The sequence below is a fragment of the Myxine glutinosa genome, unplaced genomic scaffold (assembly GCF_964187855.1).
Source record: "Myxine glutinosa unplaced genomic scaffold, kmMyxGlut1.1 SCAFFOLD_182, whole genome shotgun sequence".
Taxonomy (NCBI): Eukaryota; Metazoa; Chordata; class Myxini; order Myxiniformes; family Myxinidae; genus Myxine; species Myxine glutinosa.
In genome coordinates this window covers 175,065-200,392 of record NW_027616374.1, presented here as the reverse complement: position 1 = coordinate 200,392, position 25,328 = coordinate 175,065, and the positions used below count along the sequence as shown (strand labels likewise).

The 25,328-nt window shown below is 37.3% G+C and overlaps 1 protein-coding gene across 1 annotated transcript in view; it reads left to right on the top strand.

The window, feature by feature from the left end:
- LOC144888944 (uncharacterized) overlaps positions 1–25,090 on the top strand; it is a 32,566-nt gene extending 7,476 nt beyond the window's left edge. The window contains exons 2-3 of the mRNA XM_078768718.1: positions 23,482–23,960; positions 24,099–25,090. Of these exons, the coding sequence (XP_078624844.1) occupies positions 23,482–23,960; positions 24,099–24,947 (1,328 nt within the window). The 3' untranslated portion in view covers positions 24,948–25,090. The remainder of the gene's footprint in view (positions 1–23,481; positions 23,961–24,098) is intronic.
- Positions 25,091–25,328: the final 238 nt, after the last annotated feature.

Here is a 25,328-nt window from a genome sequence, read left to right as displayed (position 1 = left end):
TTGCGCTCCTGTTAGTGTTCAAAACCGCTTTTTACACTTGTGTTAGTGTTGCAAAAACTACTTTCCACGCTCGTACTGGCGTTGAAAACCATTTATCGCACTTGTGTTAGTGTTGCAAAACCACTTTCGCACTTGTGTTGGTGTTGCAAAACCACTTTCGCACTTGTGTTAATGTTGCAAAACCACTTTTCGCACTTGTGGTAGTGTTGCAAGTCCACTTTTCGCACTTGCGCTCGTGTTAAAAACCACAATACGCATTTGTCTTGGTGTTTCAAAACCATTTTCCGCACTTATGCTGGTGTTGAAAACAACTTTTAACACATGTGCTGGCATTGCAAAACCACTTTCCGCACTTGTGCTGGCGTTGAAAACAACATTTTGCACTTCTGGTCGTGTTGAGAATCACTTTTCGCGCTCCTGTTAGTGTTCAAAACCACTTTTCGCACTTTGGTTAGTGTTGAAAACCACTTTTTGCAATTGTGTTCGTGTTGAAAACCACTTTTCACACTTGTGGTGGTGTTGAAAACTACAATTCGCATTTGTCTACGTGTTGCAAAACCAACTTCCACACTTGTGCTGGCATTGAAAACCACTTTCTGCACACGTGCTAATGTTGAAAACCACTTTCGCAATTGGGTTGGTGTTGCAAAAAACACATTCCGCGCTCGTGCTCGTTTTGAAAACCACTTATCACACGTGTGTTAGTGTTGGAAAACCACTTTTCGCACTCGTGTTATTGTTGCAAAAACCACGTTCCACACTCGTACTGGCAATGAAAACCACTTATTGCACTTGTGTTAGTGTTGCAAAACCACTTTCATAGTTGTATTCGTGTTGCAAAACCACTTTTCACACTTGTGTTAGTGTTGCAAAACCATTTTCCGCACTTGTGCTGGTGTTGAAAACCACTTTCCACACTTGAGCTCGTGTTGCAGAACTACTTTCCGCACTTGTGCTGGCATTGAAAACCACTTTCTGCACTTGAGCTGGTGTTGCAGAAGCACTTTTCGCCCTTGTGCTGGCATTGAAAACCACTTTTTGCAGTTGTGTTAGTGTTGCAAAACCACTTTCCACACTTGTGCTCATATTGCAAAACAACTTTGGGCACTTGTGCTGGCATTGAAAACCACTTTTTCCACTTCTGCTAGTGTTGAAAACCACTTTTTGCGCTCCTGTTAGTGTTCAAAACCGCTTTTTACACTTGTGTTAGTGTTGCAAAAACTACTTTCCGCGCTCGTACTGGCGTTGAAAACCATTTATCGCACTTGTGTTAGTGTTGCAAAACCACTTTCGCACTTGTGTTGGTGTTGCAAAACCACTTTCGCACTTGTGTTAATGTTGCAAAACCACTTTTCGCACTTGTGGTAGTGTTGCAAGTCCACTTTTCGCACTTGCGCTCGTGTTAAAAACCACAATACGCATTTGTCTTGGTGTTTCAAAACCATTTATCGCACTTGTGTCCGTGTTGCCAAACCACTTTTCGCACTTGTGCTTGTGTTGAAAAGCACTTTGCGCACTTGAGCTCATGTTGCAGGACAACTTTCCGCACTTATGCTGGTATTGAATACCACTTTTTGCACTTGTGTTAGTGTTGCAGAACCACTTTCGCACTTGTGTTAGTGTAGCAAAACCACTTTTTGCACTTGCGCTAGTGTTGAAAACCACAACTCGCATTTGTCTTCGTGTTGCAAAACCAATTTCCACACTTGTGCTGGCATTGAAAACCACTTTCTGCACTTGTGCTAGTGTTGAAAAGCACTTTTCGCAAATGGGTAGTGTTGCAAAACCACTTATCGCACTTGTGCTCATGTTGAAATCCACTTTCCCCACTTGTGTTAGTGTTGCAAACCACTTTCCGCACTCGTGCTACTGTTGCAAAACCACTTTTCGCACTTGTGTTAGTGTTGCAAAACCATTTGCCGCACTTGTGCTGGTGTTGAAAACCACTTCTGCACTTGAGCTAGTGTTGCAGAACCACGTTTAGCACTTGTGCTGGCATTTAAAACCACTTTTCACACCTGTGCTGGCATTGCAAAACCACATTCCGCATTTGTGCTGGCATTGAAAACAACTTTTTGCACTTCTGATCGTGTTGAGAACCACTTTTAGCGCTCCTGTTAGTGTTCAAAACCTCTTTTCGCACTTTGGTTAGTGTTGAAAACCACTTTTTGCAATTGTGTTCGTGTTGAAAACCACTTTTCACACTTGTGGTAGTGTTGCAAAACCACTTTTCGCACTTGCGCTAGTGTTGAAAACTACAATTTGCATTTGTTTAGTGTTGCAAAACCAACTTCCACACTTGTGCTGGCATTGAAAACCACTTTCCGTACACATGCTAATGTTGAAAACCATTTTTCGCAATTGTGTTGGTGTTGCAAAAATCACATACCGCACTCGTGCTCGTTTTGACAACCACTTATCGTATGTGTGTTAGTGTTGCAAAACCACTTTTCGCACTCGTGTTATTGTTGCAAAAACCACTTTCCACACTCGTACTGGCATTGAAAACCACTTATTGCACTTGTGTTAGTGTTGCAAAACCACTTTCATAGTTGTATTAGTGTTGCAAAACCACTTTTCGCACTTGTGTTAGTGTTGCAAAACCATTTTCCACACTTGTGCTGGTGTTGAAAACCACTTTCCACAATTGAGCTAGTGTTGCAGACCACTTTTCGCACTTGTGCTGGCATTGAAAACCACTTTTTGCACTTGTGTTAGTATTGCAAAACCACTGTCCACACTTGTGCTGGCATTGAAAACCACTTTTCACACATGTGCTCATATTGCAAAACAACTTTGGGCAATTGTGCTGGCGTTGAAAACGACTTTTTCCACTTCTGCTAGTGTTGAAAACCACTTTTTGCGCTCCTGTTAGTGTTCAAAACCGCTTTTTGCACTTGTGTTAGTGTTGCAACAACCACTTTCCGCACTCGTACTGGCATTGAAAACCATTTATCACACTTGTGTTATTGTTGCAAAACCACTTTTGCACTTGTGTTGGTGTTGCAAAACCACTTTCGCACTTGTGTTAGTGTTGCAAAGCCACTTTTCGCACTTGTGGTAGTGTTGCAAATCCACTTTTCGCACTTGCGCTCATGTTAAAAACCACAATTCGCATTTGTCTTGGTGTTTCAAAACCACTTCTTGCACTTGTGCTTGTGTTGAAAAGCACTTTCCGCACTTGAGCTCATGTTGCAGAACAACTTTCCGCACTTGTGCTGGTATTGAATACCACTTTTTGCACTTGTCTTAGTGTTGCAGAACCACTTTTGCACTTGTGTTAGTGCAGCAAAACCACTTTTTGCACTTGCGCTAGTGTTGAAAACAACAACTCGCATTTGTCTTCGTGTTGCAAAACAATTTCCACCCGTGTGCTGGCATTGAAAACCACTTTGCGCACTTGTGCTAGTGTTGAAAACCACTTTTCGCAAATGGGTAGTGTTGCAAAACCAATTAACGCACTTGTGCTCATGTCGAAAACCACTTTCCACACTTGTGTTAGTGTGTCAAACCACTTTCCGCACTTGTTCTACTGTTGTAAACCACTTTTCGCACCTGTATTAGTGTTGCAAAACCACTTTTCGCACTTGTGTTAGTGTTGCAAAACCATTTTCCGCACTTATGCTGGTGTTGAAAACAACTTTTCACACATGTGCTGGCATTGCAAAACCACTTTCCGCACTTGTGCTGGCGTTGAAAACAACATTTTGCACTTCTGGTCGTGTTGAGAATCACTTTTCGCGCTCCTGTTAGTGTTCAAAACCACTTTTCGCACTTTGGTTAGTGTTGAAAACCACTTTTTGCAATTGTGTTCGTGTTGAAAACCACTTTTCACACTTGTGGTGGTGTTGAAAACTACAATTCGCATTTGTCTACGTGTTGCAAAACCAACTTCCACACTTGTGCTGGCATTGAAAACCACTTTCTGCACACGTGCTAATGTTGAAAACCACTTTCGCAATTGGGTTGGTGTTGCAAAAAACACATTCCGCGCTCGTGCTCGTTTTGAAAACCACTTATCACACGTGTGTTAGTGTTGGAAAACCACTTTTCCTACTCGTGTTATTGTTGCAAAAACCACTTTCCACACTCGTACTGGCATTGAAAACCACTTATTGCACTTGTGTTAGTGTTGCAAAACCACTTTCATAGTTGTATTAGTGTTGCAAAACCACTTTTCGCACTTGTGTTAGTGTTGCGAAACCATTTTCCGCACTTGTGCTGGTGTTGAAAACCACTTTCCACACTTGAGCTCGTGTTGCAGAACTACTTTCCGCACTTGTGCTGGCATTGAAAACCACTTTCTGCACTTGAGCTGGTGTTGCAGAAGCACTTTTCGCCCTTGTGCTGGCATTGAAAACCACTTTTTGCAGTTGTGTTAGTGTTGCAAAACCACTTTCCACACTTGTGCTCATATTGCAAAACAACTTTGGGCACTTGTGCTGGCATTGAAAACCACTTTCTCAACTTCTGCTAGTGTTGAAAACCACTTTTCGCGCTCCTGTTAGTGTTCAAAACCCCTTTTTGCACTTGTGTTAGTTTTGCAAAAACCACTTTCCACGCTCTTGCTGGCGTTGAAAACCATTTATCGTACTTGTGTTAGTGTTGCAAAACCACTTTTCGCATTTGTGTTAGTGTTGCAAATCCACTTGTCGCACCTGCGCTCGTGTTGAAAACCACAATTCGCATTTGTCTTGGTGTTTCAAAACCACTTATCGCACTTGTGTCCGTGTTGCCAAACCACTTTTCGCACTTGTGCTTGTGTTGATGTTGCAGATGTTGTTGAGCTCATGTTGCAGAACAACTTTCCGCACTTGTGCTGTTATTGAATACCACTTTTTGCACTTGTGTTCGTGTTGCAGAACCACTTTCGCACTTGTGTTAGTGTAGCAAAACCACTTTTTGCACTTGCGCCAGTGTTGAAAACCACAACTCGCATTTGTCTTCGTGTTGCAAAACCAATTTTCACATGTGTGCTGGCATTGAAAACCACTTTCCGCACTTGTGCTAGTGTGTCAAACCACTTTCCGCACTCGTTCTACAATTGTAAACCACTTTTCACACTTGTATTAGTGTTGCAAAACCACTCTTTGCACTTGAGCTAGTTGTGCAGAACCACTTTTCGCCCTTGGGCTGGCATTGAAAACCACTTTTTGCAGTTGTGTTAGTGTTGCAAAACCACTTTCCAGACTTGTCCTCATATTGCAAAACAACTTTGGGCACTTGTGCTGGCATTGAAAACCACTTTTTCCACTTCTGCTAGTGTTGAAAACCAATTCTCGTGCTCCTGTTAGTGTTGAAAACCGCTTTTTGCACTTGTGTTAGTGTTGCAAAACCACTTTCGCACTTGTGTTAGTGTTGCAAATCCACTTTCGCACTTGTGTTAGTGTTGCAAAACCACTTTTCGCACTTGTGTTAGTGTTGCAAATCCACTTTTCGCACCTGCGCTCGTGTTGAAAACCACAACTCGCATTTGTCTTGGTGTTTCAAAACCACTTATCGCACTTGTGTCCGTGTTGCCAAACCACTTTTCGCACTTGTGCTTGTTGTGAAAAGCACTTTGTGCACTTGAGCTCATGTTGCAGAACAACTTTCCGCACTTGTGCTGTTATTAATTACCACTTTTTGCACTTGTGTTAATGTTGCAGAACCACTTTCGCACTTGTGTTAGTGTAGCAAAACCACTTTTTGCACTTGCGCTAGTGTTGAAAACCACAACTCGCATTTGTCTTCGTGTTGCAAAACCAATTTCCACATGTGTGCTGGCATTGAAAGCCACTTTCTGCCCTTGAGCTAGTGTTGCAGAACCATGTTTCGCACTTGTGCTGGCATTTAAAACCACTTTTCACACATGTGCTGGCATTGCAAAACCACTTTCCGCACTTGTGCTGGCGTTGAAAACAACTTTTTGCACTTCTGGTCGTTTTGAGAACCACTTTTTGCGCTCCGGTTAGTGTTCAAAACCTCTTTTCGCACTTTGGTTAGTGTTGAAAACCACTTTTTGCAATTGTGTTCGTGATGAAAACCACTTTTCACACTTGTGGTAGTGTTGAAAACTACAATTCGCATTTGTCTTCGTGTTGCAAAACCAAATTCCACATTTGTGCTGGCATTGAAAACCACTTTCTGCACACGTTCTAATGTTGAAAACCACTTTTCGCAATTGGGTTGGTGTTGCAAAAAACACATTCCGCGCTCGTGCTCGTTTTGACAACCACTTATCGCACGTCTGTTAGTGTTGGAAAACCACTTTTCGCACTCGTGTTATTGTTGCAAAAACCACTTTCCACACTCGTACTGGCATTGAAAACCACTTATTGCACTTGTGTTAGTGTTGCAAAACCACTTTCATAGTTGTATTAGTGTTGCAAAACCACTTTTCACACTTGTGTTAGTGCTGCAAAACCATTTTCCGCACTTGTGCTGGTGTTGAAAACCACTTTCCACACTTGAGCTAGTGTTGCAGAACTACTTTCCGCACTTGTGCTGACATTGAAAACCATTTTCTGCACTTGAGCTAGTGTTGCAGAACCACTTTTCGCCCTTGTGCTGGCATTGAAAACCACTTTTTGCAGTTGTGTTAGTGTTGCAAAACCACTTTCCACACTTGTGCTCATATTGCAAAACAACTTTGGAAACTTGTGCTGGCATTGAAAACCACTTTTTCCACTTCTGCTCGTGTTGAAAACCACTTTTCGCGCTCCTGCTGGTGTTCCAAACCGCTTTTTGCACTTGTGTTAGTTTTGCAAAGACCACTTTCTTGAAAGTTGAAATACACTGGTTTTGCAACACTAGCACAAGTGCGATAAGTGGTTTTCAATGCCAGTACGAGTGTGGAAAGTGGTTTTTGCAACAATAACACGAGTTCGAAAAGTGGTTCTGCAACACCAACACAAGTGCGATAAGTGGTTTTCAACATGAGCACATGTGTGAAATGTGGTTTTCAATGCCAGCACATGTGTGGAAATTGCGAAACACGAACTCAAATAACCCAAGTGCGAAAAGTGGTTCACAACAGTTGCACGAGTGTGGAAAGTGGTTTTCAACATGAGCACAAGTGCGATAAGTGGTTTTCACCATGAGCACAAGTGCGTTACGTGGTTTTGCAACACTAACCCAATTGCAAAAAGTGGTTTTCAATGCCAGCACAAGTGTGGACAGTGGTTTGGCAACACGAACACCAGTGCGAAAAGTGGTTTTGCAACACTAACACAAGTGCGAAAAGTGGTTTTGCAACACTTACACAAATGTGAAAGTGGTTTTGCAACACTAACACAAGTGCGATAAGTAGGTCCAATGCCAGTACAGTAGACGAGTGCGGAAAGTGGTTTGACACACTAACACAAGTGTGGAAAGTGGTTTTCAACATGAGCACAAGTGCGATAAGTGGTTTTGCAACACTACCCATTTGTGAAAAGTGGTTTTCAACACCAGCAGAAGTGCGGAATGTGGTTTTCAATAACAGCACAAGTGCGGAAAGTTGTTCTGCAACATGAGCTCAACAACATCTGCAACATCAACACAAGCACAAGTGCGAAAAGTGGTTTGGCAACACGGACACAAGTGCGATAAGTGGTTTTGAAACACCAAGACAAATGCGAATTGTGGTTTACAACACCAGCGCAAGTGCGAAAAGTGGATTTGCAACACTAAAATAAGTGCGAAGAATGGTTTTGCAACACTAACACAAGTGCGAAAGTGGTTTTGCAACACCAACAAAAGTGCGAAAGTGGTTTTGCAACACCAATTCAAGTGCGATAAATGGTTTTTAACGCCAGTCCGAGCGTGGAAAGTGGTTTTTGCAACACTAACACAAGTGCAAAAAGTGGTTTTGAACATGAACAGGAGCGCGAAAAGTGGTTTTCAACACTAGCACAAGTGGAAAAAGTGGTTTTCAAGGCCAAGACAAGTGCCCAATATTGTTTTTCAATATGAGCACAAGTGCAAAAAGTGGTTTTCAATGCCAGCACCAGTGCAAAAGGTGGTTCTGTAACAATAGCTCAGTGCAGAAAGTGGTTTTCAATGCCAGCACAAGTGCGGAAATTAGTTCTGCAACACCAGCGCAAGTGTGGAAAGTGGTTTTCAACACCAGCACAAGTGCGGAAAATGGTTTTGCAAAACTAACACAAGTGCGAAAAGTGGTTTTGCATCACTTACACAAGTGCGAAAAGTGGTTTTGCAACACTAACACAAATGTGAAAGTGAGCTTTGCAACACGAACACAAGTGCAATAAGTGGTTTTCAATACCAGTACGAGTGTGGAAAGTGGTTTTTGCAACAATAACACGAGTGTGCAAAGTGGTTTTCAACATTAGCACGTGTACGGAAAGTGGTTTTCAATGCCAGCACAAGTGTGGAAATTGGATTGTAAACACGAAGACGAATGCGAATTGCGGTTTTCAACACCAGCGCAAGTGCGAAAAGTGGTTTTGCAACACTAACACAAGTGTGAATAGTGGTTTTCAACACGAACACAATTGCAAAAACTGGTTTTCAACACTAACCAAAGTGCGAAAAGTTGTTTTCAACACCAGCAGTAGTGTAATAATGTTGCTTCTGGGACACCTCCGTTTAACATGGGAAATCCCTATCTAATGTCATTTACCCCCTTGTCTTTTTCAAAAATCATAAACACCTCTATTTCTCCCACCCTCATCTTTATGAACCTTTTGTCTGTAGTACCTATCCTTAATGTTGTTCATTAGACCACTCAAACACTACAAATATTTGTTTTCTCTTATAGACCTATCATCCTTCTTCTACATATCATCTGGCAGATTAATCTTTGACCCACTCAAACATTGACCCATTCACTTCCATATTAATTCTTTCCCTCCCTCATTGCCCCTAAACACCTATATTTCTCTCACCCTGTTCTTTACGAACCTTCTAACCTTTTGACATGTTATCCTTATTCATTAGACCACTTAAACACCTGTGATCCTTCTGACCTCATGGACCTTTTAACCTTTTACTCTTAATATCATCTGGTGAATATAACCCACTCAAACAACGACCCTACAAATATTTGTTGATGCGTGGGAAATAATTTAATTCTCCTACAACTCTCTTCACCATCTAATATATTAACAAAAAATATGTTTGAGTTTGGTTCTTTATTAAGATATTTTAACTGAGCTAAGATAAAATGGTAAACCTCCCTCAATGTTCTTGCTTGAGCGCCTCCAGTGCCACATACCATTTTTAAATTAAAGTATATATTTTCCTGACAACCATCAAAGTTTTCCGTCCACTCAAAAATATTTCCATCTTTTTTACCCAATTCACCGGTATTTAAATTAATTCTCTTATTTGTTTTGTGAACTTTTTTACCAGTTGCCTTTTCAATTATACCTATTTGATATTTTTCACATTCATTATGTTTTCCATTTATATACCAAGGTTGATTACACCTCCACTCTTTAGTCTGGTTGATACTTGGTTCTATCATTTATATAATAGTAAAAAAGGCGGCGGTAGCCCGTTAAAATCCCCAACCCCCCCCCCTTTTTAACTTATCACTTATATATATCTTATCACTTATATATATCTTATCACTTATGTATATCTTATCACTTATATATATCTTATCACTTATATATATATCTTATCACTTATATACTTATATAACCATAAGGGAGACTATCAATTCCATTTTCTAAAATAAACCTCTTATCATCAAAAGCCCCCAATGCTTTCTTATTTATCTCTTCTGAATATAATTGATGTTTATAACTTCTTATTCCATTAATCTTTCTAAACTCTTCTTTCTTTGTTGTTAAACAGTTATAATAATCCTTAAAGTTTATTGTTTCTTTAATAACATTTTTCTTTACACCTTTTAACTTCTTATCAGTCTTTTCAACGTTATTCACAATGTATTTATAAGCATAAGCCTTTGACCTCAATCCCACAAATTCACTCATAACATTTCCTCCTAATTCATCCTTGAACTTTCCAATCACCTTTTTATTTTTAGAAGAGAACAACTCACTCTCTGGACTGTAATTACTCGTGTCATAGATATTAATGTCTCTTTTCATGTCTGAATAAACATCGTTGGTATTAATTTTCAAAATAAAACTATCTGTATCCATATAAAGTAGATTAACATCATTTTGATATTTCTTCCTCAAGTTATTATAAAAGTAATCATACATTAATGACTTTGATAAATCAAGAATTGTTGTTCCAATATAAATAGGTTTGTTCATTTCAATACTCTCTTTAATCAAATGGATCGCACAAAAGTTCTCAGTAAAGACCTCAGCTCGAGTAAAACTCGGTCTATTAATTAATTTTGATGCTTGTTCCCAAGATGTTGATAGTCTGATATTTTGTCTTTTCCTCACATTCTCCATAGTCTTACCAAAGACCGCATTATTCATCAATTTATAAAAGTCTTTCTCAAAATCTGTTTTTGACTCTGTTCTTCTTTGTGTATTAAAATCAATGTACCCCTTTAACCAATGACTTTGATTGAACTTTAGAACCCTATGGATCTTCTCTACTCTTAGACCTTTTGATAAATATTGTCGCAAATTTCTTTGGTGTAGAACATAATTTTTCTTGTTATATAATGTAGTAAGTAATTTTTCTGTTGATTCACCTATATCAAACGATCGTTGATAATCACTCAACCATTCTTTCTTTGGACTTGCTTTCTCACAAGCAAATGGGAGATCTTTGTGTAGGTTATGGAGTTCCTCTGGATATTTTAAATCAATTTCAAAATAATAACCAACCTTTGAATCATCCAATTCTTTTTGTGTAGAGATACATACATCTTGTAAAACGTTTTTGTAGTCTTTTTCCTTTACCCATCTAAGTTTTCCATAAGGAAGAGCCTGAGACATTGCCCAGCCATACAGGTTGTTCGCGTCATAGTACATCAAGTAAGAACTCTCTTTCGTTGGATCATAATTTGGAAGATATTTGTTATTTGCTTTTGCGTATCTACTCGAGCAGACTTGTGAAATTCCACCTCTTTTTGCCTTTTCAATCATCAAAAGCATATCAACATCGGTTATCAAATCCAAATCTTGTTTTGTCATTTTCAACATCGCACTCCAGGCCAATCCAGGTGCTGTGTAGTAGTGAGCAGGATCCAATCCATATCCAGTGCGACAAACAGATCTAAAGGCTTCAAATACATCGGCCAATAAAAGCACATCAGTTTTGAGATACAAATCGTGATACTCGCCAAGATTCTTGATGTTATATTTTTCCCAAACATTTTGTGCGTGTACATAATCTTTATCAGATATATGACTATTATTTAATTTGTTATAGAAATTTTCTTTTGAAGGAAGTTGTGTTTCATTGAATCTCTCAAATGAGTCCATATAGTCATAGGGGTAAATTCCCTTTTGTGTTAGAAAATCTTTATCTAAAAAATACTCTGAAAGACATGGAAACTCTTTTAGATTTTGAACCAAGTTAACCAATGGACTTGCCATGAATTTAAATGTATCAAGAAATCTGATATGAGTAATAGGAGATGTGTGAATTGTTTTTGTGAATGAAATGTATTTCTGATCCGTGTTTGGAATTGCTGAGATACTTCCAGAAGTCTTTGAGAGTTCCTTGATAAATAGATGTGTATCATAATGAGCGTTGTTATGAAGAAAGACAGGAATGAAAGAGGGGAGTTGATAATTAATATTACAACTTTGATGAGCCGGACCTCTATATTTACCAGTGAGATGACAATGGTCTCTAACCTTTAGACCTTTACCAATTTTCTCCTCACAAATATGACAGACATTGTTTTTTATAAATTCCCTTTTTTCTTTACTTGTTAAGGACATTGGTTTATTGGTTTCTCTCATTATCTTGGTTAATCGAACACAGTCTTTTTCTAGTCGTTTCACAAACTCCTCTGGGGTATTTGAGCCTCTATACATCTCTAACTTGTTATATTTATCACCAACGGATGATTTGATATAATAACAAAAACCACAAGGAGTATGTTTTTGATATTTATTTGTGTATGATTCTTTTGGATCTTGAGAAGCAGTATCAATTTTTTCTAAAATACTTTCAAAATCAGCATATATAACAAATGGATGTTTGATCTTTTTATTTTCATCTTTGAATGTGATCTTTGAGCCTTCTTTAGGCATATTGATTACCGTTGATTTATGTTCGCCACAATAATTTGAATGTTTATCTAATCTTTCTTGTGAATTGAAGAAGTTAAGACAACGCAAACAAATATATATTTTATTTGTTCTCTTACAGACTTGTGGTTTTATTAATTTAGCAATATCTTTGATGTATGTATAATGTGAATTTTCGTCTGAATTAAAATATAGAAGATTAATATGAGTTTGTTTACAATTGTCAGAAAGCTTTAAAACCTGAATGTTGTTTGTTTCTGTTAGACCATAAACATTAACTGATAAATTATTCATCTTTTCAAATTTAGGAATATCATTTAAAGTCATCGGAAACTTTAGATCTTTCGTATTTAATGTATTCTCATATTTTTTATAATGAGATACTCTTTCATCATGAAAATGTGGAGGATGTAAGTGTGCTAAAATAGACCAGAGAAAACATTTATTGTCTTTATTTTTGATATTGATAACTGCTTTTCTATTTTTGATAACACTGGGTAAATCAATGTAAGAAGAAGCTTTTAGAGGATCTGATTTAAGAATATGAATGTCTATGTAAATAATTTTTCCTATATTGAATCCACTTCCTACGATTGAATTATCCACATCTTGCTCTTGTTTAATAAGTTCATCATAGACTCCTGATGTTTTAAAATCTTGATATGAAGATATAAAGTGTGGCTCAGTTCTCATGTATGGTGCATCTATAACTCCTTCATCCTTTGTCATTTCTAATTTTACTCCCATATAAAATTTAAGTGGTTTCATTTCCTTTAGTGTTTTTTCAATCAACGTTTGAACAGCAGGTTTAACTATTTCTACAGCATCAACTATAGACTCTGGTTCAGGAGGTTTGAAGTTAAAGACTCTTATTTTAATATGTCCTTTGAATGCTCCATCAGAGTTTTTAGTTGTGATAAAATTTGATAAATGTAGATTTGTTTTAAGATGTATTTTGAAGCCTTTCTTGAGGATATTTTTATTACATGTAGAACAGTGTTTTGTTTCAGGTGGAAGAGGGGAAAGTTTGTTTAAAATGTTGTATGTATGTTTTGCGGTGAGAATATGTTGTTTATAATATTTTACTTCCTTCTCGCAAGTATCACAATAAACCATATTTATAGCGTGAGAAAACGTGGTGTTTTATATATATCACTGTGCTTAAAATAAAACACTTTTGAGCTTTACAGCTCCGTTTTATATATATCGCTGTGCTTAAACTAAAACACTTTTTCACTCAGAATCATCTAAGTCATAACTATCACATGAATACTCAGAATCATACTCAGAGTCATCAATAAAGCTACTCTCATAACTATCATTTGAGCACAAACTATTAGTATCATAACTATCATCTGTGTTCAATGAAATACTATCATCACCATCGTCCAAGTTCAATGAAATACTATCATCACTATCGTCTGAGTTCAATGAAATAGTAAAATCTTCACTGCTGTATTGACTCATATTTAATTAGCAAGAAAAATATTCCCATCAATATCTATATACTTTCTTTCATTAACAGATTCAATCTCTACAATTTTTATATCAAAAGTTATCTTTAAATAATCTCTAACTATCATAGAACGAAATGACATTTCACCAGAAATATTAACATCATTCATTTTACTTAGATCTACACCCTTTGGATTATTAAAGAAAATACAAATGTCTCCTCTAGAATTATTAATGGTCTTATCATTCTTTTTCAAAGTATCGTGGTCAATCACTTTTTCAAGCTTTGAATAAATTGCCAGGAGTAGAGGAGAAACTTTTGTTAGATTTACTTTAATGGATGTCTTTCCAGGTATAGTTAGAGCTCTTCCTTTAAATGAAATAGAGGGGCTCATGTTATTTTCCATAACTGGTTTTACCCAAAAATTTCCATATTTATCTTTGTTCAATTTAACATCTTTGACATATTTTTCTATATCTTCCACCGAAGTAGAGATTGATTGAAATTTGTCTTTTGTGCTTTGAAACATTGTATTTATTAATGAATAAACTTGCGTTTAGTTTAAGTAAAAATTTACCACATAAATATGATAAGTTCTGAAGGATATTTAGAATTTCCAGACTCTCCATATGATAAATTAGAGAATTGTCCGGCTTGTGATAGAGTGGGGCTTAATGATGAGGATTCATATAAACAATGTATTTTCTGTGATTTAATTTTAATTAATGATAATAAGAAATATAAAAAAATATATAACTCTTTTAAATTAGAACCAAAAATGAATTACTTTACAAGATTAATAAGAGAGATGAATGTTAAGTATTGTGATGATAATACACCATTTCTTTCAAGGGAAGAGACTAATTGTATTGAGGAAATGTATAAGGGTTTAATGATATTTATTATTCAAAATAATTTTAATGGAAATGTTAATACAAGATACTATATAAATAAAATAATGGATTATTTTGAAATTAAACCCGAACTCAGGATAAAATATAGAGTTTCTCAAATAGCTCAAAAAAAGTTGGATAACTTGTTTTCCAAATATATAAATGAATGATTTTTTACCCGTTTGGGAAAATAAGATAAAATTTAATAACCATAAAAACATTCCAAATTCATTGAGATGTCTAATAGTTGGTTCAAGCGGATGTGGAAAAACCTGTTTACTTTTAAAGATGCTCCTTGGTTCTAATTTTTTAGATTATGATAATTTAATAATTTTTACAAAGTCAAGTTTTCAACCCGAGTATCAACTACTCTCACAGGGTTTTAATGCGGGTCTTAAAAAGGAAGACATTATCGGTTTATTTAAACTTCAAAACAAACTAAATGATTATAATATTGATGATATAATACAATTATTTTGTGATACACAGAAATCAAAATCGAAACCCATAACTTGTATTCTCAGTGATAAAACGGATGATATACCTTCACCTCAAGATTTAGATAAATCAAAAAAGAACCTTGTCATCTTTGATGATTGTGTTAATGAGAGAAACCAAACAGTAATGGATAGCTACTATACAAGAGGGAGACATTCTTCTTGTAATTGTATATATCTTAGTCAATCATATTTTCAACTCCCTCGACGCTCAATAAGAAACAATGCCAATACTTTTATTTTATTTAAGTTAAATTCAATAGATGTAAATAATTTTTGGAGAGATAATTGCTCTACGTTATGTAGTAAAAAAGAATTTGAAAATTATATGAAACACACGATTGGAAAATATAAATATATTGTTGTGAAACAAGATGAGATACTAAATGATATTTTTCAATACTAAATGAATACCGAAGAAAGAGAAAGAAAGTTTAAGGAACATCAACAATTAGTTTCAAAAGTTGTTAAACAACAGGAAGAGATAAAGAAGAAACGGAAACAGAAACTAACTGGTGAAGAAGCCTTTGAAAGAAAACAAGAGAAATTCTTTAAACCACTTTTGAAAACTCAACACCCTACAGTTCCCACGGTAGAATTTACTCCGAAAAAACTTCAAATGCTCAAAGATTTTAGTCAGATAACAAAACAAGAACTTGGTGAATTAGAATATGATGACGAGGGATTATTTCGGAAACTTGAGCAGGTAAATCAACCCCCTAATTATGTTGTGGAAGCTCTTCAAAACAATGAATATTCTGCGGGTTCAAAAACCAGAGCAGGTCTCATTCCAACAGAAGAACCAGCAGTGTTTCATCTTGTGGACGAAAAGGTATTGATATTTAATGATGAATTGATGTTCTTGAGTTCTACTCAACCAAATGTTAAATTAACTCCAAGATTAATGTTTCTTCTAACAAACCCCGGATTCAGCGGTTCAAAATATTTTGAGGAACCACTTGATATGGAAAGAGAGGAAGATAGGGTATATATTGAGTTGTTAAATACACTTGATTATGGAGTTTCTGTTGCTGGTAAAAGTAAGAAGAATGAGAAGGAGAAACATATTATTGATGCTTTAAGTAAGCTTGGTTCGGGTGTTAGTTTTCTTCCAAATGACCCATCACAATTAGTTAATAGGCTATTATTGTTATTAGGTAGTAAGAAGGCTGGAAACAACAATTGTTTTAATGAATCCTCAGCCATTTTAGATCAGTTGATGAACATGAAAATAATTAATAAATGTCAATACAAAGATATTTTATTAGATATTAAATAAGATGAGAAGCACAATTCTTAGTTTTAATTTCACAACGAGCGATTACACAGCTTCATTCCCTTACCCACTACAACTTGACCCCCTTACCTCATATGAGGCATCTTTGTTGTCAATGGAATCTTACAATACCCTTTTTAATATCACAGAGAAAAACAACAAGTTTAGTTATAATCCAGGCACTGCCTACAAAACTATAACTGTTTCACCTGGAGCTTACGAGATTTCTCAAATATCTTCAGAAGTCTCTCGCCTTATGAAAGAAAAAGGTGATGAACCAAAAAATATTGTAATAGATATTCAAACACACACTTCAAAATCAACTATTAAACTGAAAAATAATTATAAAGTTGATTTCACGATTGAAAATTCGTTCAGAGAGCTATTGGGTTTCTCTTCAAAAAAGATTGAAAATAACGGGACGTTTTACAGTGATAATGTTATCCAAATATCCTCCGGTATAAATTCAGTATTAATTCATTGTGATTTGATTGATGGTGCTTATAACGATGGAATAAGAACAAATACAATATTTTCATTCAGTGCATACTCAACCCCGATTGGTTATAAATTTAATATGGAACCAAAAAATCTTGTCTATTTACCTGTGTCAGGAAAAACCATATACAGAGTAAATTTTAGGATAACCGACCAAGATAATCGTATGATATCCTTTAATGATGAAATTATATCCATCAGAATTCACCTACGTGAAGTTTTTCAATAAATAAATAATGGTTATTGTAAGAAAACACGAGTTGGGAAAATATAAAATAATTACAGGGGAGGGCATGTTCCTTTCACCAGACTATACAAGGTATGTGGGTAAAGGATACTATAAACCTAAGAGACAACGGGGTGTGGGTCATCAATTTCGAAATAAAGGAGATGGGATAATTGATACTCTAATGGGTATTGGTTCAACCATTCTTAAACATAAAGACCTAATTGGTTCAACTGCTTCTCTCATGGGAAATGTAGCAGGTGTTGTAAAGAGTATAAAAGATGCTCAAAAGGAGTCCCATAAATTACAAGCAATCAAAGAAATTAAAAAAGGTAAAACTCAACTATCTTCACAAGAACGACAAAAAATCATTAAAATACTTGGGTCAGGGTTTCAACAATTTTAATACTATATAAATACAAGTATGGAAGCGATTGATAGTATCTATGATTTGGATGATACGATTATCATTTCAAACTCTACTAAAACGGAAGACTATTTTAAGGTAAATGCTATTACAGGAACCGACTGGAATTCAAACGGAACAAAAAGTTTTGAAATAAATAATCAACAAACTTACTTGAATATAGCTGATAGTTTCTTGCTGTGTAAATTTAAATTCACTAAGGCTGCAAATAATACTAATGCTACACTCGTAAATGATTTCTTCTGGAAAATGTTTGACAGTGTTCGCCTGTATATTGGAACACAAGAGGTTGAAGCGGTTGATTATGTCTCTGCTACATCTGAAATGATGAAATTTACACTATATTCGTTTGGTGATAGAATGGGTAAGGGAGCTGTTGAAGGCTTTATTCCTGATATGTCAACGGGAACAAACACAGACCCTGGTTATAGTCAAAGGAAGTCAATGTATAATGATGACGCAAAAGCTGAGAATAGTTTTACCGTAGCAGTACCTCTTAAAGGTATATTTGGATTTTGTGATTATGATAAAGTTTTGTATGGTCTTAAAATTAGATTTCAACTACAAAGGAATGATAATGTAAATAGATTGCTTTTTGGGGCTGAAAATGCTTTTGGCGACAATAATAAATTTGTTATTAATGATTTGTGTTGGTATATCAATGAATATACTCCTAATCTTAAAACGGAGGAGATGTTAAATAGAAGACTTAACTCAAAGAAACCGCTAAATGTATCATACCTTAAAAGAAGATGTCAACACGTTAAACTGGAACACACTACCTACACTTGGAATTTGGGTGTTCTTGAAGGAAAGCCACGATACCTATGGCTCATTTTTAAAAAACCAGATGGAGAGGAGGGTACTAATAAGAATAATGCGCTGAGTGATAATGCTAAGGTGAAACAACTTCGGGTTTCTCTTGATGGCACATTTTATCCGCGAGATAGATTGGAAATTGATTGGGAAAAAAATGATTATGCGGAAGCCTACAAGTCCTACCAAAAAGTGTGTGAAAGTAATGGTAATAATGATCCTATTTTGGATATGGTTGCATTTAAAGGTTTATATACAATCTACGCAATTGACCTGAGTTCTCAAAAGGAAACTATAAAGTCTAATCGAGTGGATACTTCTCTATACATTGAAAGAGGGGAGAATGAAGAAGTTGATGCTTATTGTTTGCTTTTGGAGGAAACAGAATTACAGATTAATACAGATAATGGTGTTATGATTAATATCACATAGGTTTTTTCTCATAAATAAATGGTAGGGGTATATGTTAATCAAATCAATCTTAATAAATTAACATCTTGTATTCAAAATCAAAAGCCTTGTATTATTAATGTTAATACAATTCAAAGAAAAGGAGCTGTAAGAATTGATGTTTTACTCACACACACACAAGTAAAAACACTAAATGATGTTGGATCACTTAAAATTAAAATGACGAAACCTATGTTAAAGAAATATTCAATAGACGAGTCAAGAGGAGGATTTCTCCCGTTTCTAATTCCTTTATTTGCTGGTTTAAGTGCGGCGGGAGCATTGACTGGTGGTATTTCAGCAGCGGTAAAAACTGCTAACGAAAGGAAGGCACAACTAAAAGCTCAAAAAGAATTGGAAAGACATAACAAGGAGTTGGAGAAACAAATTAGTGGAAGTGGTGTAATTGTAGATTTTGCTCACCCACTGCCTGATAAAGCTAGATTGTTGGTTGGTGATATGCTTTCCTCTATCGCTCAAGCGGGTGTTAAACTAACTAAACGGGGTAATGGATTGTATCTTTCTCATAAATAAATGGATAAATGGTTTAAACAATTTGGAAAGAATACAACGTCAAATATAGAACTAGCCAAGTATTGTAAAACACTAAAAATTGATAATGTGGTAATCTGTATGAGAGATGAATTAATACATATAAATAAGAATACAAAGAATATTATTATGAATTTAGACACACAGAATGGTTCTCATTGGGTTTGTATTCATAATAGTCAGGATAAATATTATTTTGATAGTTATGGTATGCCACCACCTGTTGAAGTAATACAATTCTTACAGAATGGTGTTTATCAAACATTTCAAGTTCAAGAAATTAATTCTAAATGTTGTGGTCAATTATGTTTATATGTATTATTTCAACTCAACAATAATGAAAATTTTTATAATATCATTTTTAATCTAATATAAATGACTTATGTTGGAAAAGATGGTTCTATCTTTGGAAAATCCTCCCAGGATATTGATTTATCAAATTATTATACAAAGGCACAGGCTGAACGACAAAAATATAGTATAAGTAAAAATATTAATATGAAGAATACTTATAAATTAATCAATTATCCAAACCCTACAGATGCGAATGACTTAATTAGATTCAGTGATTTATCACACTTGTTAAATAAAACAGCACGTTTTGTGAAACAAGTAAAATTTACAACCACAACACCTGGTTATACTGACCATACACCTTTCCTCATTGAATTTAACTACCTGCTTACAATTGAATTTTATAAAGAAGGACATTTAGTTAATATGCGAATTAATAAATGGGGGTATGATATGCCTGATTTAGGGTATAATTGGTCTTTTTCAATAAACTTAGAAGACCTACATGATTTAAATCAGTCTCGTAAAGAAGAATATTATCCACTTGGTGAAGATAAGGATTTATGTGGAAGTACAATTAGTAAACAACAAATACGTGATTTTAAGAAAATAAAAATATATGATAGTATAGCGATGGTTCGCATGACAAAGAAGGAAGGTAATGAGATAAGGATAGAAAGCCGAGGAATACAAACCGATTTGGTAGTGGGAAGATGGGGTGGTATTACCTGTCATAATATTAATCTCACATATATTTCTGATACATAAATGGCAGGAAGAAGACTACAAGAGAATTATAATTTTTGTATTCAAGGATACCTACAAGAAAAGGGTGCTCGGTTTTACATACCGTACGAATTGGAACATACACATGGAAATTTTGTCATTAAAAACTGGCCTTATACTGATATTGTTAAACCCACAAATAGAGACTTGTTTAAAGTATTAAATAAAAATGAACTTCTCAAAGTTATGAAATATAAAACTCTTTTAGAAATCGTCAACAAATCTTATTGGTATCCTATTATGAGAAAAATAATTATAGATACAAGAATATCTCAAAATCCAGATGAGTATATTAGTCTAGTAGGAAGACTAGGTCCCCCTGCACCCCCCGGAGATATACTTCTAATCAGTGTTTCTAGATTGGAAAAAATGTGTAGAAAATGACTAGCTATGGCCCCAAGCTGAAAAAATGTCCCACATACCATTTTATGCAAATTACTGCTGCCATTATCAAAAAAACGATTTTTGACATATCTCAGCCAATATTGCAGATAATTGAAAAATGAAGGTGTCTAGACCCATGTTTTGAAGGGCATAGATCATGATAGAACTATTCATAACATGATTACATGTGTCTATGGTATACTAGTATGCATATTAATGCTGTAATTACAAAATAATCAGTTTTACAAATGATAAGGATACGTTAATACTGCAGATAACTTAACATGGTACATAAGGGGTCTAAACCCAGGTATTTTCAAGGTTAAATGTCAACAAGATGCTCCTGAGTCTTGCATAGGGGCGGGACATTGGCAGTAACATTGGTACCACTCAACTTTTCTTCCCACCATTGACTTTGTATTGCGAGAGATTTTCACTTGCTTATTTAAAGGTTTCTCACCCAGCCCACGTAAAATCTACCAACTCCTGCTGTTAACTCCCAAACATATTTTTTTATGTTATCCAATCACAGTGCAGAAATGACAGACTAGAGATCCAAATTAGTGCTGCTATAGCTGCCATTTTACATTTCCATCCATGTAACATGCGCGCTCGCGCACTCGTATCAATTGGTAATGTCGCGCGCTCGTATCAATTGGTAACGTTGATGTTATTGAATACCTCAGTTGAAAGTTCAGTCTTCCATTCCATCTGTGTGTTGTTCTTGGTATTCATCCTCCAATCTAGCCAGGTAAGATGCTAACTATAATGTTACTCACACTCTTGACTTCAGTTTCTGCATGAAATCATAAACAGGCAGAATAACAGCTGAGCCAGCTAGCACCATGTTAGCTAACGTTAAAGCTAGCCTCATCTATGTACAGTATGTTCCTAATGTCGGTGTAACTTAAACTTTTGTTAATGCCAAACATGAGACATATCTGTTGACTTCTGTATATGAATTGAACCAGAAAGAGGCACGACAGCTGAGCTAGCTACAGTAACTTAGCACAATGTTTCATTGGCCTAGATAGCTAACGTTAGTGTGGAAGAATTTAGATGTTTTAGCTATTAGCACTTTTGATGCCACTAAACATGGTTTAGTCAGCTAAAAAGTACCCTAGTGTAGAACATGACTCAGAACCTCTGTTACCTCACTGAAAACTCAGAGCCTCCTTTCACAGGCACTTTTAACATCATTCGTGATTTCTTATTTGTCATTTAACAGTGATGGTAGACATCGACAGCAAGCATGCCCAAAAGAAAACGGAGTGTAGAACCTGCAGCCCAAAGCTCTCCTCCTACATGCATCCTTCATGTACCATCCATGTCTGATCATGGGGATTTCACGCCCCTCCGTAAAATTAAAGGATCTGCTTCAGAAAAACTGCAACTGCTTCAAAAGATCCGGGATAGACGTCTCAACCAACCGCATGACTCCCCATGTCGTATGCAATCAGTATGTGATCAGATCCCGGCAACTCTTCCTGATGACCTAGAAAGAGTAGGATATCACAGCAAGTGTTATAAGCACTTTGTCCGCCACTTTCATCGTCTGGGAGATGATACAGAACCAGGGCCATCAACCTCATCATGGCATCACTCTCCTCGTAAACCAGGAGGTTCTGCTGAACCCATCTTCCCGCCAGAGTGTATATTTTGTGAGAAAGTTGAGACCAAAGATGCTCATCGCAATACTGAGAGGCCTACAACCTTCCCATCCTTTAAAAACAAAGAAAATGCATGGGAGCAAATCGAAACACGGGCTGAGAAAATGGGTCTCTATCGACTCCATCGAAAGGTGAAAAACAAAGACCTCTTTGCATGTGAGGCCAAACACCATCCGTCATGTTTTAAAGCTTTCCGCACAGCATTCTACAACTATGAGCGTGCGATTCACAGAGCCGAAGCACCAAAGGAGCAGGCTTGCATGTCAGCCGCCCATGAAAAGGCATTCAACTCAGTACTGGAACACATTCAAACCCAGGTCATCCAGCAGAATAAAGTTCTACAGCTTTCTTCCTTGCGCTTGCTCTATGTCGAGGAACTGAAACTGAATGGATATGAGAACTCAAATTATCGGTCAGAGAAACTACTGAAACGCCTACAGAATGACCCAATCAAGGAGCATATCCACTTCACGAAGGTTGATCATGACAAATGTGATGTCATTTCTTTCTGGCTTGTGCACAGCTCAAACATAACAGTTTCCAATGCTCTCGCACGAGCATTCACACTCGGAAGCACAAACAAGAACCAAAATGTTGCCCTCCAACTTCGCCAGGGTATTCTACAGGCTTTCAGAGAGTGTAAAGACCAACCATGGCCACCAACAGCTGAAGACATGGAGCTCAATCCTGAAGACATCCTACCTCCAGACCTTGTCCGCTTTCTCAGCGTGCTAATGACTGGCAAGGAGGGCATCGAGACAGAAAAGGTGAAGCGTCTGGTCTTCTCCATTGGACAAGATCTGTGCCGTGCAGTGTCAGATGGAAAATGGAAGTTACCAAAGCACATTCTCCTCTGTGTGACTGTAAGGCACCTGTTCCGAAGCAAACAGCTCACCACAATACTACACAGGCTTGGACACTCTGAGAGCTACGATTTCGCCTTGGAGTTGGAAACTGCTCTCGCCAAGGTCCTGGATGAAGTCTCAACTTATCGTACACCACAAATTGTGACAGGAGAGGGCAACCTTGTATTCCTGCTCCTTGTCAAGTCTCAGAGTCAAGATGAGCCATTAGACCTGGGAGAACTCATGAAGTACTGCCTGATGCCAGTGCCTCCTAGCCTTGGGACACCAGATGGGTTCTTCTGCAAAACCAACAAAGCCTCCATTCTGCACTACCTTTTAGAGGACACCACACCACAAGATCTGCAATACCCCAAGGATGCCCTGTTCATCCAGGATGGAATGGCGCTGCTGCATACCCTTGCCAACCTTCCCCCAACATGTGGTGAGATATGCTTGCAGGTGCTTGATCAGATGGTGGCCAAGCAGCACTTTCTGTTCTCCACTGACAGTTACCATCCTGAGTCAATCAAAGCGCAGGAAAGGCTGAGGCGGGGCAGCTCAGAGAAGATCATTCTGGCTGGACCAGCAACCAGGAAGCCATATGACTTCAAAATGTTCCTTGCAAATGACGACAACAAAAAGCAGATGTGCCAGCTTCTTCTGAAAGTGTGGAGTGGACAAGAGGCAGCTACCAGGCTGGAGAGAACAGAGATGGCTGTGCTGATCGTGGAGGGGAAGGCCCACCAACTTGCCTCAACGAATGGCAAGGTAAAATTGAAAGCCCTTCGTGAATGGCGATTCAATTTGTAATTTTTCCTGAAAAAAAGGTGATTACCTGTGATGTTTGTCTAGATCTGAAACTGGCAGTGACTGGTGATTGAAATGCGGTGCCTTTTTGTGTTTCAGGTCGAGGTACGTGAACTCCCCACGATCTACAGCAACCAGGAAGAGACTGATACCAGGGTGGTTCTGTACCTCCATCATGCTGCTACCATCGGATACAAGAACGCTGTAGTCAGAACACCGGACACAGACATCCTCCTGATCCTGCTCCACCATGCCCACAACATCAAGCTGACGGTGTACCTGGATACAGGGTCAGGGAAGCATCGCCAACTTGTCAACGTCTCTGAGCTGGCAGAATCCCTGGGAGAGGACTACTGTGCCACTCTCCTGGGGTACTATGTGTTCAGCGGAGAAGACTGCACCAGTGCCTTCAAAGGGAAGGGAAAAGTCGGGCCCTTGAAAAAGCTGGAGAAGAATCCCAGGTTTCACAGGGCATTCGGTGAACTGGGTGACAACTGGGATGCCAACCCTGAGGTGGAGAGGCAGTTAGAAAAATTCACCTGTGTGATGTACGGCCAGAGTCGCGAGTCATCAGTGGACATTGTCCGTGCCAAGCTGCTACGAAAAATGGTGGGAGAGGACAAGACCCTCACATCCAAGTCCAAGGTTGATCTGGCTCGCCTTCCTCCATGCCAGTCTGCCCTGAAGCCGCACATCCAGCGTGTGAACCACCGCGTAGCATTGTACAAAAGAGCCGATCAACCTATCATCGAAAAGCCAAAACCTTATGAGGAGCAAGGATGGATAAGGACTGATGAAGGACTGTTGAAACCAATGTGGTCCAGTGGTCCCATCCTACCAACCTCACTGGTGGATCTTCTGAACACAGGAGAGCACGAAGAGGAGGAGGAAGAGGAAGGAGAAGAAGAGTTTGACTCTGACGATTTCGATGAAAATGATGATGACTGACTCAGTGTAGAATCACTAATGCTAATGATGTTTATCTAAAACAAGCAAGAGAAGAGTGGTCACATTGAGTGCTAGGACTATTTTGACAGTTGTAATATTTAGAAAAATAAAACTTTGTGTTAACGTCTGTGTAGACGGACCTTAATATGAGTCTATTATTTCGTAAAACTGTGATTATTTTGTAAATAAAGCACTAATTAGCATACTAGTATACCATAGACACATGTAATCATGTTATGAATAGTTCTATCATGATCTATGCCCTTCAAAACATGGGTCTAGACACCTTCATTTTTCAATTATCTGCAATATTGGCTGAGATATGTCAAAAATCGTTTTTTTGATAATGGCAGCAGTAATTTGCATAAAATGGTATGTGGG